The sequence below is a fragment of the Heliconius melpomene genome, chromosome 6 (assembly GCF_056956725.1).
Source record: "Heliconius melpomene rosina isolate 202511_hmr_F chromosome 6, ASM5695672v1, whole genome shotgun sequence".
In the NCBI taxonomy this organism is placed as follows: Eukaryota; Metazoa; Arthropoda; class Insecta; order Lepidoptera; family Nymphalidae; genus Heliconius; species Heliconius melpomene.
In genome coordinates, this window is record NC_140394.1 from 13443852 (window position 1) to 13461788 (window position 17937).

The 17937-nt window shown below is 32.9% G+C and overlaps 1 protein-coding gene across 1 annotated transcript in view; it reads left to right on the plus strand.

The window, feature by feature from the left end:
• The window catches only part of LOC146538668 (nuclear pore complex protein Nup98-Nup96-like), a 56471-nt gene that overhangs the window by 26695 nt on the left and 11839 nt on the right, over window positions 1-17937 (plus strand). Inside the window, exons 19-40 of the mRNA XM_085187226.1 lie at window positions 904-937; window positions 2296-2375; window positions 2732-2774; window positions 3057-3184; window positions 5694-5801; window positions 6220-6339; window positions 6790-6940; window positions 7521-7623; window positions 7734-7842; window positions 8218-8430; window positions 8867-8929; window positions 9373-9471; window positions 9768-9911; window positions 10596-10685; window positions 11096-11164; window positions 11884-11943; window positions 12592-12701; window positions 13407-13580; window positions 14064-14142; window positions 15949-16077; window positions 17138-17260; window positions 17638-17803. Of these exons, the coding sequence (XP_085043352.1) occupies window positions 904-937; window positions 2296-2375; window positions 2732-2774; window positions 3057-3184; window positions 5694-5801; window positions 6220-6339; window positions 6790-6940; window positions 7521-7623; window positions 7734-7842; window positions 8218-8430; window positions 8867-8929; window positions 9373-9471; window positions 9768-9911; window positions 10596-10685; window positions 11096-11164; window positions 11884-11943; window positions 12592-12701; window positions 13407-13580; window positions 14064-14142; window positions 15949-16077; window positions 17138-17260; window positions 17638-17803 (2395 nt within the window). The remainder of the gene's footprint in view (window positions 1-903; window positions 938-2295; window positions 2376-2731; window positions 2775-3056; window positions 3185-5693; window positions 5802-6219; window positions 6340-6789; window positions 6941-7520; window positions 7624-7733; window positions 7843-8217; window positions 8431-8866; window positions 8930-9372; window positions 9472-9767; window positions 9912-10595; window positions 10686-11095; window positions 11165-11883; window positions 11944-12591; window positions 12702-13406; window positions 13581-14063; window positions 14143-15948; window positions 16078-17137; window positions 17261-17637; window positions 17804-17937) is intronic.

Sequence of the window (17937 nt, forward strand, 5' to 3'; positions counted from 1 at the left end):
CCAGCTTCTCTCTTAGATCTTTCGCGGCCTCTACTGTGGTTGTCGCTACTACTTCCGTGTCCTCATCGAAGTGCTTGATAATGTGAGTTGTCTTACCACACCCCGGAACCCCATTTGCCCAGGAATGTTTTGGTAGCTCCCAATTCACGAAGGCTGCGCCCGGCTCAGGATCGCTTGAAATGGCGTTTGCCATTCCGAGTATCCTATCGTCCAGCATCACTCTCGTGCATTCGGCCACTACTACCACTTGGTCCCTCTCTGATGTTAGGAATTTGGGGGGATCGTCTATCTTGTCTATCTACGATTTTATCTTGCCTTTGGCAGTACCGATTTTCATGTAATATTGAGAAAAGCATTTCCTTAACTTTTCGAAAAGCTTTTGGTATTTGAAACGACTTGGGAAAAAAAAATCTCAATTTCTATTCTGGAAGAGATTTTTTTTTGTTTTACAAATGGAATCGAAATTAATAAATGGGATAGTTAAAGAAAATTGTGAAGTTAAAATGTTATATTGCTATATTATCCGGAGAGAGATTCTACGTAATTACAATTCCAGGGTTCACACGGTTCACAGGGTTTCCTGTTTATTGGAAAATAGATCCGTTGTCACAAGCAACTGCCCCTGATTGAAACAATTCCATTGGTTTTATAGTCTTTTTCACCTGCTATCCTCTTTTACACGTTTAATATATATTTTTTTCATTTAATATTTTATTCATTTTTATTTCATTTAATATTTTTTGTGTATTGAATTGCAAAATATACTGGTAAGGTAGAGAAACTTATGTATAATTTATTTGAACTATAGTACGTTAAAACATAATAAATATAGGCATCTCTATCATGTCAGTTTAACTCACGCTTGACATTTTTAGTATAATGTTTTTTTTATTTCTTTTCTAGATGCCGATTCCAATACAACGAGGCATAGTAATTGGTGAGTTGACATTTAAATTCATGATATTATTTTTATTATTTTCCAAAGTCATAAATAAGTATTATGTGTATAGTCCGACTAACGTGTTATTGCATATGAGAAGCACGCGCGGCAAATTGCGCAGAACTACGGTACAGTCGAGCGCAACGCTGTCAGTTCATTACTATGAAATATGAATATAATATCATATGCATCATATATACGGAATGGCGTAGTAGAGCATATTTATCTAGTAATATTATAATAATTAGTGTGTTAGCTTAAGCAACATGCAAAATCAAGTTATGGTTATTAAGCAAATTGAAAAATTAAATAAAAAACTGAATTGAAATTATTATAATGGGGCCACATATACATCTACAACAATTTGTTTATAATTAATTATATTCTTATTTGAACCATATAGTGTGATTATACCTATAAAGATGTGTGGATACGAATTTCCTGTAAGGACGTAGCGCTCACACAGACGCACAGTAACTTATATGGCAAAGGGATACCAGACTCTCATTTTTTGTCCTCCAAATAAATTGAAATAATTTACCCAATATTTAATTCTTTTTCATGTAATCTTAAAGAAGTTTAAATATTGCCAGATATTTCTTTATCCATATTGCATAGTATATAAGCTTGTATTACGCACACTGAATGTTTATGTTGTACATAAGTGTATATAGTATATACATATATACATAAATATCATGTGTCATTAGTTATAAAAGCAGAAGTTTAGAATTGATTAATTAAAATTTATGGAACAGCTGATTTTTTTTCGATATTTAGATATCTGCATAAAATTTTCGTTTTGTATAATTTACTACAACATAAAGATGATCAGAAATTTTAATTATCGTAGGTAAATGTTATGTGCTAAGCGTGAGGTAAAACAACATAACAGGGTAACACTGATTGAACGTTTTCTGCGCATACGTATCCTGCGCAATTGTACGCGAATACTTCCCATTATCAATAACACGTTTTTCGGACTATACGTATTTGTCTGAATAAAATGATAAATTGTGAGATACAGTAGAAAATAGATTATCCGGCCCTCAGATATAAAGTGCGGAAAGTAGGGAACGGAAGTGTCTTCGTGGGATCGGAGTGCCAAACACTAGGTTCCCAGGCTCCCTCTGCCTTCTTTCCTATGTGCAAAATTCAATGTGAAACTGAAAAAAAGTATTGTCTCGAATTTCGGAGGAGAACAAAGTTTCTGAATTACAAAGTGTCTTAAACTAAGTGTTTTGTCACTGAGTTCTGTTTGCGCTTGCCCTTCTGTTGCCCCTGTAATGCGGGTTTTTTTTGTAGAAGTAAAAAATATAAGGATTTTTTTATTTGTATGTGTTTTTTTATTTCAGGCCAAATACAAAACAATCTTGGCCAGAAAAGGAGAAATCTATAGATGGAGAAGGAACACCTAGACTTTATCCTAATTTAGGTAAATTTATATTTTTATTGTTATTTATTTTACAATATAGATTATTGCAGTGGAGATTCGATTATTATTTTGTACAATCCGTAATATTAATCCAGTATTTGTCTATATATCTAGACGTATGATGTTTGATTGAAATTTGCTGATAAATACACAGACACATTGACAGACATATTGAAAAAAATGAAAAACAACTTATACTAGGTAATATTTGATTTAAATCAGTTTTAAAAATATAGTGTTTAAATATTAAGATTAAATCATAAACTCAATGTTTTTTTCAATTATTAATTATCCTAATTGCTAATAATATCAAAGTAACTAAAAATATTCTTAAAAGTGTGTTTTTCTCTCTACAGATAAAGAATTACCACCGCAAGTATCGGAACGTCGAGATAGTTGGTGAGTCAGTTTTTGTTTATTTTTACTATTACGCTGTGTTCCGCATAAAGTAGAATCGACATAGGAAAAGTGTTTAAACACTCCGTTCCCATTAAGCTATTTACGTTCCTCACTTTCCGGTGAATTCTCGAACCAGCACTCCGTAGCTTTCTCTAGATCTAGCAGATCGAGGAAATTAAAATATTGAATATAAAATTCCTACGAATGGTAATGAAAATAATGTTAATATAATTTGTTGCTTATTTTCTGAAATATATTAATACTTATTTGTTTATTTCACAGGCTAACAACAAAACCTCTACGCAAACCGTTGGATTTGAACCCAGACTCAGTAGAAAACTCTGTTAGAGAGCTTGGAGTTAGAACGCACCGAGTGTCCGAGAATAAAGAAAATATTGATACTTTGTCCGGTTAGTATTAGTTGTTTTCTCTAAAGATATTATACTTAACATCTATTTATATAAAAACATTATGAACAAAGTAAGCATATTGTACTTTGGTATTTTTCCATCAAAGTCCCGATAATGAAAAACAATAATTTGGAAAATATAAATTTTACTTATATGGGACCGTATAAGTAAAATTATTAATTTTATTATGTGATAAGTAATTTGATTTTGGGTTCGATCCCCCTCGAGGAAGTGAAATATTTATTTACGTTTATATATCCATTCCTTCGCTCTGGCGTCGAGGTATGGCGCGGCGTTGAGTTCTGCTACTCAACACGAAATGCCTCCAGAATTCGGCAGAAAGTGGGGAACGGAGTGTCTCGCACACAGGTGCGAGATACAGCGTGAAGCTGATTTCATTTTTTTTAACGCTGTTTGTTTTATGTTACTTATCAGTAACATGATACAGTGTTGAAGCTAACTGGACAAAATTTGGTTTTTCATATCTCAGTATAAAATGAATTTAAAAAGTAATTGATAGTTAAATTAATCATGTTGACATACATACAAATGTTATCTATATACACACTTAGTTATTACAAACACTCGTTCACTCAAAAACTCATTCTGTTTCTGTTATTAATTTTGTTATTTCAAATTGATTTTTGTATGCACTTTTGAATCGTTGAATAAATATAGAATAAAGCTAACATTGACTGACTCATCCACTCAGACATTCATTCATTCGCTCAACTTCTCTTCTATAAAAGCACATTCAGCTAGTATAACCCCTTCTTTAACAAATTAATTCACTTATCATAAGCACTCACTAACTCACTCGTATGAATGTAACAAGCCAGGGTTGTCCCCTTCCCTCCACTTCTGCCGCCATCGTTGGGGGCAGCCCCCTGACTGCAGCAAGTGCGGCTGCGAGAAGATAGCGCACCAGATACACGGCGTTTATGGTTGTTTATATGTATATATATATATACATGTACTTGCTTATTATCGATTTATGTGTGTATTTTTTAGGTATTTTGAGGTAGATATTTTTTTCTCTGTTAGTTAGGTAGTTACTGGTTGGAAGTAGATGGGTGTGAATTGTTATCTATATTGTACTCATTCACCCAATTAATCTTTTATTGTATCTTTCACTTATTGATATATACTTATAAATACTATAGACCGGATACACGCCTTTTTCGTTATTTGTCGTTGTTTATAGTATATTTTTGTGTGTATTTTATATAGTTTACTTATTAATTTAATCATTCATACATTTATTCACGCGATCTCGTTCACTCATTCACTCATTTGAATGTAACACAATACAAACGGTTGTCAAACTCGCTTCATTTCGTTTAAGGTTACGATAGGTAATTAGTTACTAACTAGAAGTAAATGGGAGTCCTACAATGTTAATGTCATTCAATCGATCTATTATTTATTCACATGACCTCGCTCATTCATGTGAATTTATAAAAAACAAAGGTTTGTCAATCTTGCTACATTTCTGTTGTACTTATTTTGTTAACATAGAATATTACTTAAAGATTAACCAATCGTTTCATTCATAATGAGGCAAAAGAGGATGTTGAGTTCTGTCTAAGAATACTAATATACTGCAACATTTTTTATTTTCACACTAAAGGGATGATATAGGGGTTGAAAGTTTGTATGGAATTATTTTTAAATCGCCATCCATTTTTATAAATAACTAGCGGCCCGCTCGCGGTTTCACCCGCGTGAACTATGTTATTATTAATTTCTGTCTCCATGACTACGTCCTAGTGACGTCTATGCAAAATTTGAGACTCCTAGCATTTGTAGTAACGAACTTTCATACAAACTTTCGACCCCAAAAACAATCCCTTAGAAGTCGAATATTGCAAATTCTCGTCTTAGCGAGCACCTACGTCCTATAAATAACTCCTATGCAAAATTTGAGATTCCTAGCACATGTAGTTTCTGAGATTTCGTGATGAGTGAGTGACCTTTCGATTTTATATATATAGATTAAATTCAGACTCTTAAAAACATTTCATTGAACACGTGTTTCATGGTTTATTAGAATTCTCCCTTAAGGGTGCAATAAGTAGGCGAAGCCGCGCACGTCCGCTAGTACAATATACTTCTTGACACAAAATTTGGTAGCTATTTTAGAATAAAACAAATTTGAAACAACTTAAAACTTAACCGCAAACTTTACCGCTTAACAACTTAAAAATTATATTATCCTTTACAATAGGAGATGTGTAAAGATAAAAAAAATATCAAAGTGACATTTTTTAAATGCATAATTTTGTAGTTTTGTCTAAAAATTTCATTTTTAGACAGATATAGATTCCTATGTCTTGTAATTATAGCTCAAAAACTAATCATTACAAGCCTAAAATAAGATTCTAAAATTCTATTTAATTTTCTATAATAATTTTTTTTCTATAATATTTTATTTTATATTTATTAAATATATCTACATGATGGTTGTAATTACAATTACTAATTTCATTTTCCATTTGTCTCCTTTTAGTGTCTGAAGAAGAGAATGTACAACCACGCGATATAACTCCACATCCCGCGGGATTGAAGCTGACACGACCTGGGTATTACACTATACCTTCCTTGGAGGAAATCACCAGTGAGTTTACTACTGCACAAACAGTAATATAATTACATAGAAAAATAATTAAATACGTAATTAATAATAATTAATAAGAAAAATAATATAAACGTGTAGGTAGTAGGTTCGATTCTCATTCGGGGAAATTAATTAAAATTATTTTTTTTTTTTTAAATTAAATGAAAATATATGAAAATATTTAAATGAAAATATTAATATTTTCATTTTTCTTGTTTTGGTAACTAAACAGAAGGCGGCGTTGAATTCCGCCACTCAAGTGTCTTAACACTAGGTACCATGCAGCGTTCACGCTGGAAAAAAAATCTAATTTAATTTCATCATCTTTATTAAAAATAATGAAATTTGCAACTTATCGTGGCAAATAAGCTTTATGAAAATGAAATACTAAAATTATATAATATTTTCTAAATTTCAGAGTACCTCCGCCCCGACGGCACGTGCGTGGTCCCACACCTCACCATCGGTCGTAAAAACTACGGCAACGTATTCTACGACTGCGAAATAGACGTCGCCGGCATGGACTTGGACTCGTTGGGTAATATTGTTGTTTGTTGATTTTGTAGTTGGATTTTTTCAGATTTAAGTAGATATGTTTTTTCTGTTGATTTTTTCTTAGTGCGCAGCTGTAATTGAACCTGTGATTTAAGATGAGTTGGATGTTAATTTTGTCTAATAATCAAATATATGTTCTGAACTGTAATTAAATTTTAAATTGCACTTACGTTGCCCACTGTCCGTTGAATTCTGGAGGCATTGCGTGATAAGTGGCAGTACTCAGCGCCGCGCTTTGTCTCGTAACCAGAGGGATTGAATTAGAATATTAAATACATTTTTCACTTCCTCTAGTGAGAATCGAACTCACAACCATGTGGGCCACGTCAATTACACTAACAAACGAAAAAAAGTATAATTATGTAGGCATTCTTATATTTAATATATGCTAAAAACTTACTAAAATATTACAATCCATAAATGTGCCTTCCAGTCCATTTCCTGAACAAAGAAGTAATTATCTACCCCGAGGATGACAATAAGCCACCGGTAGGTGCGGGTTTGAATCGGCGCGCAGTCGTCACGTTGGAAAGAGTTTGGCCGCGAGATAAAACCGAGAAACGACCCGTTACTGAGCCTGACAGGTAAAATATAAATTATACTTAGAAATAAAAAGAATAAATTTGACAGGTTGTGAGTTCGTTTCCAACATGAGCATTTTCATCTCTTCGCTTTGGTAACGAGGCGAAGGCAAAGCGTGGCGTTGAGTTCCACCACTCAACACGCAATGCCTGTGCAATTCGACAATTTGGAGAATGGAAGTGTTTTAATGGGATTGAGGTGTCTTAAATTTATGTTATCAGATTATTTCTGTCTACCCTGCTATGTATGGGATGGGGCGTGAAAATATTATTTAGACGTGAAAACGATTACTATTGATATTATTATTGGGAGGAATAATTTGAATTTATTTGTTTTGCAAATTTTAATTAATTATATCGCCACTCTCTGGTAAGATAAAATGTGGCGATAAGTTACGCAATTTAATACACAATGTCTCGAAAATAAAAAAAAAAAACACTCAATACTAAGAGCACCTAATCTTAGTGAGTGGTAAATAGAGTGTGCTAACACTATCTTCTTTCAGTCTACCTTTCTTTGCGCGGGATACAGCGTGCTGCCCAAAGAAATTAAATAATATTAAAAAAAAACTTTTCTTTGCAGACTTCTAAAAATGGACTACGAGGGTAAACTCCGTCGTATATGCGACAAGTACGACACTAAATTCATTGAGTATCGACCTCAGACCGGCAGTTGGGTGTTTAGAGTGAGTGTACTACTTAAACCTAGTACAGGTTCAAGTTTTTTCTTCTTTTACTATATGTTATTGAGTGTATAATAAAAGAAGAAATCTGATGTCTTATATTTTATTTTGAGGTGGAGCATTTCAGTAAATACGGTCTCTCTGACTCTGACGAAGAAGACGATACACCAGATGTACTGAAAAGGCAGATTGTCAACCAAAGTCTTCAAAAGGCGGCGCCGAGTAAGTAAATTGGTATTTTTTTTTAGCTTTACGCTGTATCCCGCATACAACAGGGTAGGCAGAGGGAAAATAGTGTTATTTTTTTTTGTATAATTTCGTCTCGTTTTTTGCGCTGGTTCTTCAGTTTTGAGGCATTCAGTTTAATGAACTGGAACTGTTAATTAATTATTCGACGTTCAAAAAATAGAGCATGTACCTACTTATTTTGAATAACAATATTGGACTTTAACTTTTAAAACACGTAAAGGCACCACGCATTTTTACTTGCCAGGTCTTGATTGAATGTGCATTGTTGAGTTAAAAATAATAAATAAAATCTTTTTCGTAGTTGATTAATAATTGAAATTACATATATTTGTTAATTTCGATTTTCAGCACAAAAACCTCAAACTGTATCGATGGCTTCCCCCCTTAATAATCTAAACATGCCTGCAGTAAATGGAAATAGTTCTTTACTTGGAGGTCTTGGGGGTCTTGGAGGTGTTGGAGGTCTGGGGGGCGTTGGTCTTGGAGGTCTCGGGGGGTCGGGGAATCTTGACATGTTCAATATGCAACACAGCTCATTGAACTTTTTGAGTGGGTCTAAAGGTATTTTTTTTTTATTATTTTAGTCAGCTTCAGCTTTACGCTGTATCGCAATCGCACACAGCAGGGTAGGCAGAGGAAACCTAGTGTTAAGACACTCCGTTCCCCACTTTCCACTGAATTCTAGAGGTATTATGTGTTAGTGGCGGCACGTAACGTCGCACTTTGCCCCGACATCAGAGCGAAGAAATGGAAATATAAATTTAAATAAATATTTCATTTCCTCGAATGAGGTTCGAACCCATAACCTGTCCCGTTTACAGTCATACAATTGTGCCTCTTCGTCACTGGCCCCTGATTTCTGTTAGGTACGGGCTAGAAATATTTTACTCTATATATTACACGCGTAAAAGCAATGCAGTCGCTATTATGATATTTAAATTTATGTATAGCTTAATATTTATTAATAAATATATTTTTTTCTATATTTTCCTTTTAGTTTTTGATATGGATGGTACAGATGATAACGCGGAACCTCCCAGTCTTTATCAAGAGAACAGGGGTGAGTTTTTTTTCAGCTTCACGCTGTATCCCGCAGATAGGCAGAGGGAACGTAGTGTTAAGTAGTGATTTGCCGAATCGTCAGCGAAGTTTATCCGCAGATACGGATATCCGACAGATCATTAGTGTTAAGACACTCCTTTCTGCATGCATCGCTTAATTCTTGAGTTCTTGCGTGTTGAGTTGCTGGTGTCAACATCGGACTTTATCTTTCACAACGAGGTGAAGAAAATAATTCATTACCTCGAATGAAGATCAAAACCACAAACTTCGTGTTTGCAAAATGATGCTGTGCCACTGCGAGGCGATAAAAAATAAACAAAAAAGTATAATATATATATATATATATATATATATATATATATATATATATATATATATATATATATATATATATATATATATATACCAATATAGTATTAATTAATTTTATTATTTTCACAGCATACGGTGTAAAAAGTCCGACAAGTGAATTAGCACGCCTAGAACATAGACAAAGTGACCGCGTGCAAGTTATGAAAGCGTCGCTGTACTCTGATACAGGTATGCGAGTTCAAATTCTAATGGGGACAATGTCTTGTTAATCTTGTTGTGACGTTTCTCGTTTTATCGTTTTTTTTATAACTGTTACTAAATCATCATGTAAAATATCTATAAACAAATAAATAATATACAAAATAATTAATAGGAATGAAAATATATGAGTACATAACGACAAAAAACTGATTTAGCAAATTTCCACTGTAAACCGCTGGTATGTTACAGTACTTTAATAAAAATATAAAAAGTTTTTTTAACATAAAATAAAACTATATTTAATATCTGAAACCTGCTCACAGAAATGCAAGATGACATATCAATATCGACCGGCGATCAACTAGTGCCGTCCACTATAACGGGACCCGAACCCATTATCACCGATCCGTTGCCCGCTGTGCATTGCGATATGGAGATCGTTGCTGTGGAGAACTTACGAAATGATGGTATACGTTTTGTTTTATTATTATAATTATAGTCATTAAAGTACTAAACTATTCTACCACAACGGGAGTGGAATACGTTACCGCTGATCCGTTGCCTATTGCGATATGGATGTTGTGCTGTGGGGAATATACGGAATGGTGCTTAGTTTGCTATAATAATTAAGTATTAAAAAAACTATATAATCTTACTAATTTGTAAAAAAATGCTGTTTATCCTATATATTTTTTAAAAATAACTCCGTCTTTAAAGTATTTATAATAAATGATATGATATATATTTATATGATAATAAATAATAATATTAACATTTTACTGCATTAATATTGAATCCACAATATAAATATAAAATATATTTTTTAATTATTAGAGACCATCGCGTTGCACAGAAAACAGCATGTAACTGAAAACGTGACGGTTGTGGCTTCGATTCCCACTCGGGGGAATAATTTGTTTTTATTTTCTCGCTCTGGTAGACAAAATAGCGGTGTTAATTGTCGCTACTCTACATTTAATGTTGTGTTTTGTGCCGTGAGTCAGAACCGGAGTGTCTTAACACTAGTCTATGTAGTCCCTACTCTGCTATATGCAAATATATGCGGGATTATTTTATGGAAAAAGATAAGGTATAAAAAATGATGAAATTCTCAATTATGTTGAAATATTTTTTGTTTTTTTCAATTTTAGAAATAAAAATGGCGCCTCTCTACATACAACCGCACACAATAGTGTTGCAGTTTCATAGGAAAGTACCACCGTTCAAACATACTGTAGCTGGTGAGTGTAGAAATAAAATAAAATTAGTTGTATTAAGGATCTATCTAATCTAAGGATATCTATCTATCTATCTAAGGATATTTTCTTAATATAAAAAAATATATAAAGATGTAATAAAATCTGCATTTCGAAAGTATTTTTCTTTCCTACCTGTAGCATGTGGTTAAAAATGTTAAAAATATTAGTTTTTATACAATCGTTATTAAATATAATTAATTATAATCGTATATAGAAACATCGTTATAGAACCTAGTATTTAAAATTAATCATAATTTAGACATTTAGAATTATAAACATTTTTCAATTTGCGAGCTGTTATTCATTAAAAAAAATGTTATTGTTATTTGTAAAAAAAACATTTACCATAATGTAGTATAGTGATTATTTCTATATATTTTTTTTATTTCTAGGTCGCCTCAATGCGTCTTCAATGGCGGACCTATCAATAAGTCGAGCGCGCCACTTCCACACGGGCTTTGGTAAATATTAGAATTATTAATTGCTAGCGACCCTAAAGCGGCTTTGCCCGCTTGGAAATATTGTTATAACATAGCCAAATTGAACAAAATATTTACTTAAATGTATTATTCTTATGTATGAGCTATATTACTATTAAGTTTCATGAAAATCTGTTCAGTAATATTTACGCAAAAGTGAAACACAATTGAAACAGTTAAGCTCATTATAAAGATTTTTTTTTAATTCTCATTTTAAGAGCTGAGTCACTACAAGACTATGTTGTTCTGGTTAGTATTATAAAGGATATTTGTTCAAATATATATATAAAAAAATGGAATTCTATATCCTTTCTAATATCTCTAAGAATATGTGTCAAATCGGGTGAGCAGTTTTGTCATGAAAATGTAACAAACTTACATTCACATTTATAATATTATACTACTATTTGTAGTGATGATACACTACGTTTTCACAGCCATCGTATATAATAATGTGAAAAAAAAATCATCATAATATTCTGTATTATTATATTTTAGTTTATTTAATTTTAATTTAACTTTTTTTTTACCTTTAACGTATATATGTAGTATAAGTATTAAGTAAGTTATGTATATTTATAATATACATAAATAATAAATTTTTGAGAATAGCACGTTCACACAAACAAACTCTCTAGCTTTACAATAATGTGAATTATAGTATAAATAATATAATTCTCATTTTTTAAAATTAATAACAGGTGTCAATGGGACCCTAGCTACAGTATCAACGATGGAGTGCTTAAGAGATTTGCCTAAAAGTAAGTAAAATAATTTCATGTTGCTGGGAACCTAGGGGTTACATTCTAGAATTCGACGGACACAAGGGAACAGAAGTGCCCCAATGAGAATGGTGTGTCTTAACACTAGGTTTCCAGGTTCTCTCTGCCTGCCCTGCTATGCGCGGGATACAGCTTGAAGCTAAAATAAATAAATAAATAGCTTCACGCTATATTCTGCATTTAGCAGAGGAAGCCTAATGTTCAGATACTCACTGATGTTCTTAACACACTGCACAATTTTTGAGTGGACGATTTCAACGCCGCGCTTTACATTAATACGCTAGGAAGTTGAAATAACTCACTCCTGCCCATAAATATCCTGTTTAGTATTACACGTGGCACTGCTTCACGACGGCTCCTACATTTACACTTCTATTACAAGAAATAATCGAACCTATATCTATATTATATGAAGAATGATTGCCCCTAATAACATTTTAATTAAGTCATAAAAATCATCAATTTTTCATTTTTTACAATTTCAAAATGTTGTTCCGCACTGTAGAAGAAAAGCACGTTTTTGGAAAATACAAAAAAAATTACGTAACAAAACGTATTTCAAATCTCGCATTAGAACCCCCACATCTTTCACAATTATTATTTTAATATAATTTGGTTTTATTTCAGATGCAAATCTACCCGACCTGCACAAGTATATAGAAGGGCGTCACGACGACGACTGGAGTGAGTCGGTTGTGACCAGAATGTGCATAGGCCGGACCGGAACCTGCACTCAGGTGGGTAGAACTGAGAGACCGTTATTATCGTACACTAGGATGTATTAGAGTGACGTTTTGTATTGGTTTTATTTTTTTGGTGTTAGATTTTAAAATGCTTTAAAGTATTTTTTATAGCTTTTTAAGTTTAACATATAAGGTTAGGCAGAAGGAACCTATGAACATAGTGTTAAGACACTCCGTTCGCATTAATGTAACTTCCGTTCCTCGTTTGGCACCAGAGTAATTTTTGGCGTTAGATATTCAGATAATCGATGATCCGCATAAATCTATGTATGCGTATGTGTACTACCTATAATGTTATATGTTTATTAAAAACAGCAAACCCATATCTATTAAAATCAATGTTTATTGAGAAATTATTATTACGTATATACGTATTGTGATATTTATAATAGTAATTGGTCGCGGTTGGTAGTTGGTATTGGTAGGGAGGGATAATCGATGTTTACTATATTTTGAGAAGAATTTTGATTTGAACATATGAAAGCAAAGATTTGAATTTAAGTCATCTTATATTAATGTATAGGATATTGATATTGTGCAATATATATGCACAATAATATTAAGGCTGCATGAGCCAGCAAAGATGTTTCTAATTGTCGCGTGTTGTTTGTTTAAGTTTAATTTAGATACATGTTTAAATTTTGCATATATATATATATATTAATAATATCACTATAGTCAGAATTCTTTCCTTAATAGAACATGTTGACCCGCCACCTCCAAACCCTCCTCAAGCATTCAGACAGAGTGCCGGCGACAGTCGCACGTGCCTGCGACAGACTTGCTGTGCGACAGTCGCAGCGCGACAGACGCGACTTGCTCAAGCAGCTGGTGGAGGACGCGGGAGTAGCTGTGGGGGAGGGGGAGTGTACTGTGAGTTTTAGGGATTTTCTTTTTCTATTTATTTTGATGGTATAATAAGTTTTAAAAATCGATTTGTCTTAAAGAATTCAAGAATTAGATTCATAATTGTTTTTAGTAACTTCACGCGAAAATATATTTTTTACTTCACGCTGTATATCGCATACTGCAGAATGGATGGATAAGGGTAATCTATCATTAAGATATTCCGTTTCCCAGATGATTGACATTAATATTGTGTATAGAGAGTCGTAACAAGGAAATGGAAAAGGAACATGGAAATAGTTCATTATTGCAGGTGTAATTCGAACTCACAACCGCCGTTTACAGTGACACGCTATGACACTACGCCACGACGGCCTTAAAAAAATAAATTTCAACATAATTATTCCCTTGAATGAATAAATTGAAGCGATCGAACCCACAACGTGAACAAAAGAAACATTTAATTCAATTTAACATTTTCATATTTTATTTTTATTAATTTTTTATCAGTTCGGCATCTCGGCGGAGTATTGGTTGCAAGTGTGGAAGCTGTGTGACGCGTTGTGGGCTGCGGACTTGGAGAATGACGGTAAGTTGATGGGTGAACGTTTAAAAAAAACACTACTAGTTTTTGTTTTTTTTATAATCAAACTAGCGACCCTCTTGCGGCTTCGCCCGCTTTTACTACTGGATTATTCATATAATGTATGTTTGCAAAGCACTTAAGGTACTGTGAAAATTAGTTAAACCCTAATGCAATCCGCATTTTCGTAGTTTCAATAAGGATTTTCCAATTGTTTTACACAGTAAGGATTTTTTAGTAGGTACCGTAATTTTAAATCTGTGCTACTAATCTTTTCAAGTACTTATTAAAATATATTTAAATGACTATTTTTAGATAGTTAAATGACTATTTTTAAACGGAAGAAATTATAAACAAAAACCTATCTACTTATAACTACTACAAAAAATATGAAACCAAATATATCGCGCTGAATATATAATGATACATTCAACTCCGATTATCCAATACGCATCTAAATCTTCGTTGCTATAGAGACAGGCGGGTATTTTTTTTCGAGCTTGTGTTAATGCTGAAGAGGGTATTCTGTCCCTGATGAAAAGCAAGACGTTTTCCTTCACAGGCAGCCACGTAGTTGCTGCCTGTGAAGAAAATTAAAAAGAATGCATCAGCCGGGATCGAACCCGGGCCGCCCGCGTGGCAGGGGAGCATTCTACCACTGAACCACCGATGCGTGTAAGGCAGGCGGGCGCGGCGGACGCATGGCGAGTGGCGGGCCGTTTCGCAGCAAGGATTTTTTGATATTGTAACATCTTCTAAAGTATTTATTAAAATAAAAAAACAGTAAAAGACAGTTTTGGTCTACATTAAATGGCCAACGTAACTAATATACTTATTTATATGCTGAGAGTAAGGGATAAGTGAAACTTGAGTAACATACAGCTGATGTGTCAATGTCGAGATGTGTCAACAATTAAATGCGTTTTTCTGTAAAACTATTCGCAATTTCGAAATATTGTAAAAAACAAATTTTATCTTCGTTTAACGTAGAAAATTAATAAAGTATTTTAAAGGATAAGGATTAATACTATTATGGAAAAATATCCCTCACAATAAAAAATATATTGAAATTATTATTTTTAGACAGAAAAATAATCACTACACGTTATCCTTAAAAGATATGAATATGCTCTCGCGGACTTTTTTGTAGATCTTATTAAGAGGAACAATACTCCAGTACATTTTTTTCTTGTAGTACTTACCATTAAAGCAGCCCATGCGCGAAAGTGCCTCAACGGGTAGGACTTTATACACATTTATCGTATTTATGTTAATTTACATCAGAATGTACAAATAATAAACTATATATAAACCTTCTATGAAAAATACTCGACTTAATGGTGAAAACCGCATCAAAATCCGTTGGGTGGTTTAGAAGAAGAAGAGTTAGAAACAACAGACAGACACGAAAAGCGACTTTGTTTTATAAGATATAGGATGTTAAAGTTTTGAGTACAATTTTTAATGTAACCATATCAACTGTGTGAAATTTTGGCAGTGAAGAATTATAACTTCACTTCAATATTCGTAATGTGCATTTATAGGTCATGTTAATATTATAACATTTACACGAAAATTTAACATTTCTTGTTTGATGCAAAGTTTAAAATCATTAGGTTTTTAAAATCGTTTATAAATAATACGTGTGTAACCCTATTTTTTTATCTAAATTATGAAGAACAAACATTTTTTTCATAGTTCTTTATTACTTTTCTATATAATATACACTTATCCTAAAAACATATATAAGGAAAACATTTTTCTTTAAAAGTTTAACAGTGTTGTATCCTTATATTTTTTCTTTATTTCCAGGAATTCCAGGCACAGACGAGTTATCAATAGTAAACAGACACAAGCGCTTGATTGAGTGGTTCAAGTATGCCGTAAATGATATAACTGACAAGAAGTTGGCCGAACCCAGACAAGGCGAGAAGGAAGATGGTAGGGGGTAAATCCTACTTAATATTATAAACGTGAAAATTTTTCAGGATAGATATTTGTTCCTCTTTCACCCAAATATACTGAACGGATTTAGATGAAATTTTACAGTTACATACCTTATACATCAGATTGTCACACAGGCTACAATTTATGTAAACATTGTGTATAATGTGGCTATTATCTATATCTATATATATAATAAAACAGTAAAAATATTTTGTTTGTTTATTTAGTATTTTTGACTGAAATGGATAGAGGGACACTTAAAAAGATTAATAGAAACCAAAAATATATATTTTTTTAATTTCTTGTCAGTTTGTCTGTATGTATGGTCACGCTAATCTCCGAAAGTACTGAACCGATTTACTTCAGACTTTCACCAAATGCTTTGTTTTAACTCAACTTAACATCTAAAGTTTGTTTCATCAAAATTGCATTTAAAATAAGTTATCATCATTTGAACTCAAAGCATGAGTTTGCCTGCAAGTATATAGCAATCCATATCTTTGTATTCGATTTCGATATTGGATTATTTAATTCGATTTGTGTATTTTTTGTAATAAGCAAACGTTTCAGTTGTTTTACAAAGAATATTATAAATCCTTACACAGATCAAGAATTTAACATTTAAGAATGTTTCTGAACGGTTAAATTAAATTAGTCGTTGACATAAACACATATGACTGTCAGTCAATTCTGTTTATGAAATTAATAATCATTTAGTTCAAGCGGGCGAAGCCGCTCGCAGGCCGCTAGTATAACAATAAGGTTAAAACGGCGATGCTGGAATTGCTGTTATTCTGATGTCTAAGCTATAAATACGGTAAAGTTTCATCTAAATCCATTCTGTAGTTATTGCGTGAAAGTGAAACAAACATCCATCCTCACTCAATTTTCACATTTATAATATTAATAGGAATTATGGTACACACCATGCCTGTGGGCTTAATGTGTCTTAACACTGCGTTTTTTTTGTATAGCCTACATACTATAATTATATAAGAAACATATGTAAAGAATAATTAATATAATATAATAAATTACCATATATTTCTTCCAGAAAACGACTTCCACAGCGCTAGAGTACTCACTCTTCTCCTCGGTGGGAGAATATTAGAAGCGAGCAAGTTGTGCAGAGACAACGGTGACTTGAACATGGCGGCGCTTATTGCGCAGTGTGCAGGTTAGTGGGAGAGAGGGAGACAGCGAATTTTCCTTATAAGTATTCTCTTACATGTCCATGCTGTCATTGTAAAGTAAAGCTTCCTGTTTGTTTTCTTGGACAAATAAAAACAATCCAACATTTAAATTAAAGGACCTTTTATGTTTTTATTATACTATACTAAGAATAAATTGCTTGCATTGTTATATAAATGAGATAACAATTACAATATATATTTATATAATAGAAAATAGAACTAATGAAGCACACAATTTTTCTACTCATTTCAAATTTGTTTGTCATTTTAAGTTATATTTACTGATATTTTCTAAAATTAATTTATTTAAATTTTAATGAAATCATAATTAATACTAATTTAATAATTACAAATATTTCAGGTGACCCAGCCTTCAAATCCCTCATAACACGTCAGCTAAACACGTGGCGTGAATGCGGCGCTTCAACCCTCTTAGCTGAAAACCGGATTTCGACATTGAACCTATTATCCTCCAGTGGCAAAACGCCCAATGCACATTGGCTGCATACTCTGCACGCCGTCGCGAGGTGAGAGTGATAGATATATGAGAGAGAGTTATAGATATATGTAGTGCGTGTGTGAGTGCACATGACATAGAACGAGTGCAATAGAGTGAGAGAGAGATATATGTAGTGCGTGTTTGAGTGCGAATGAGACAGAA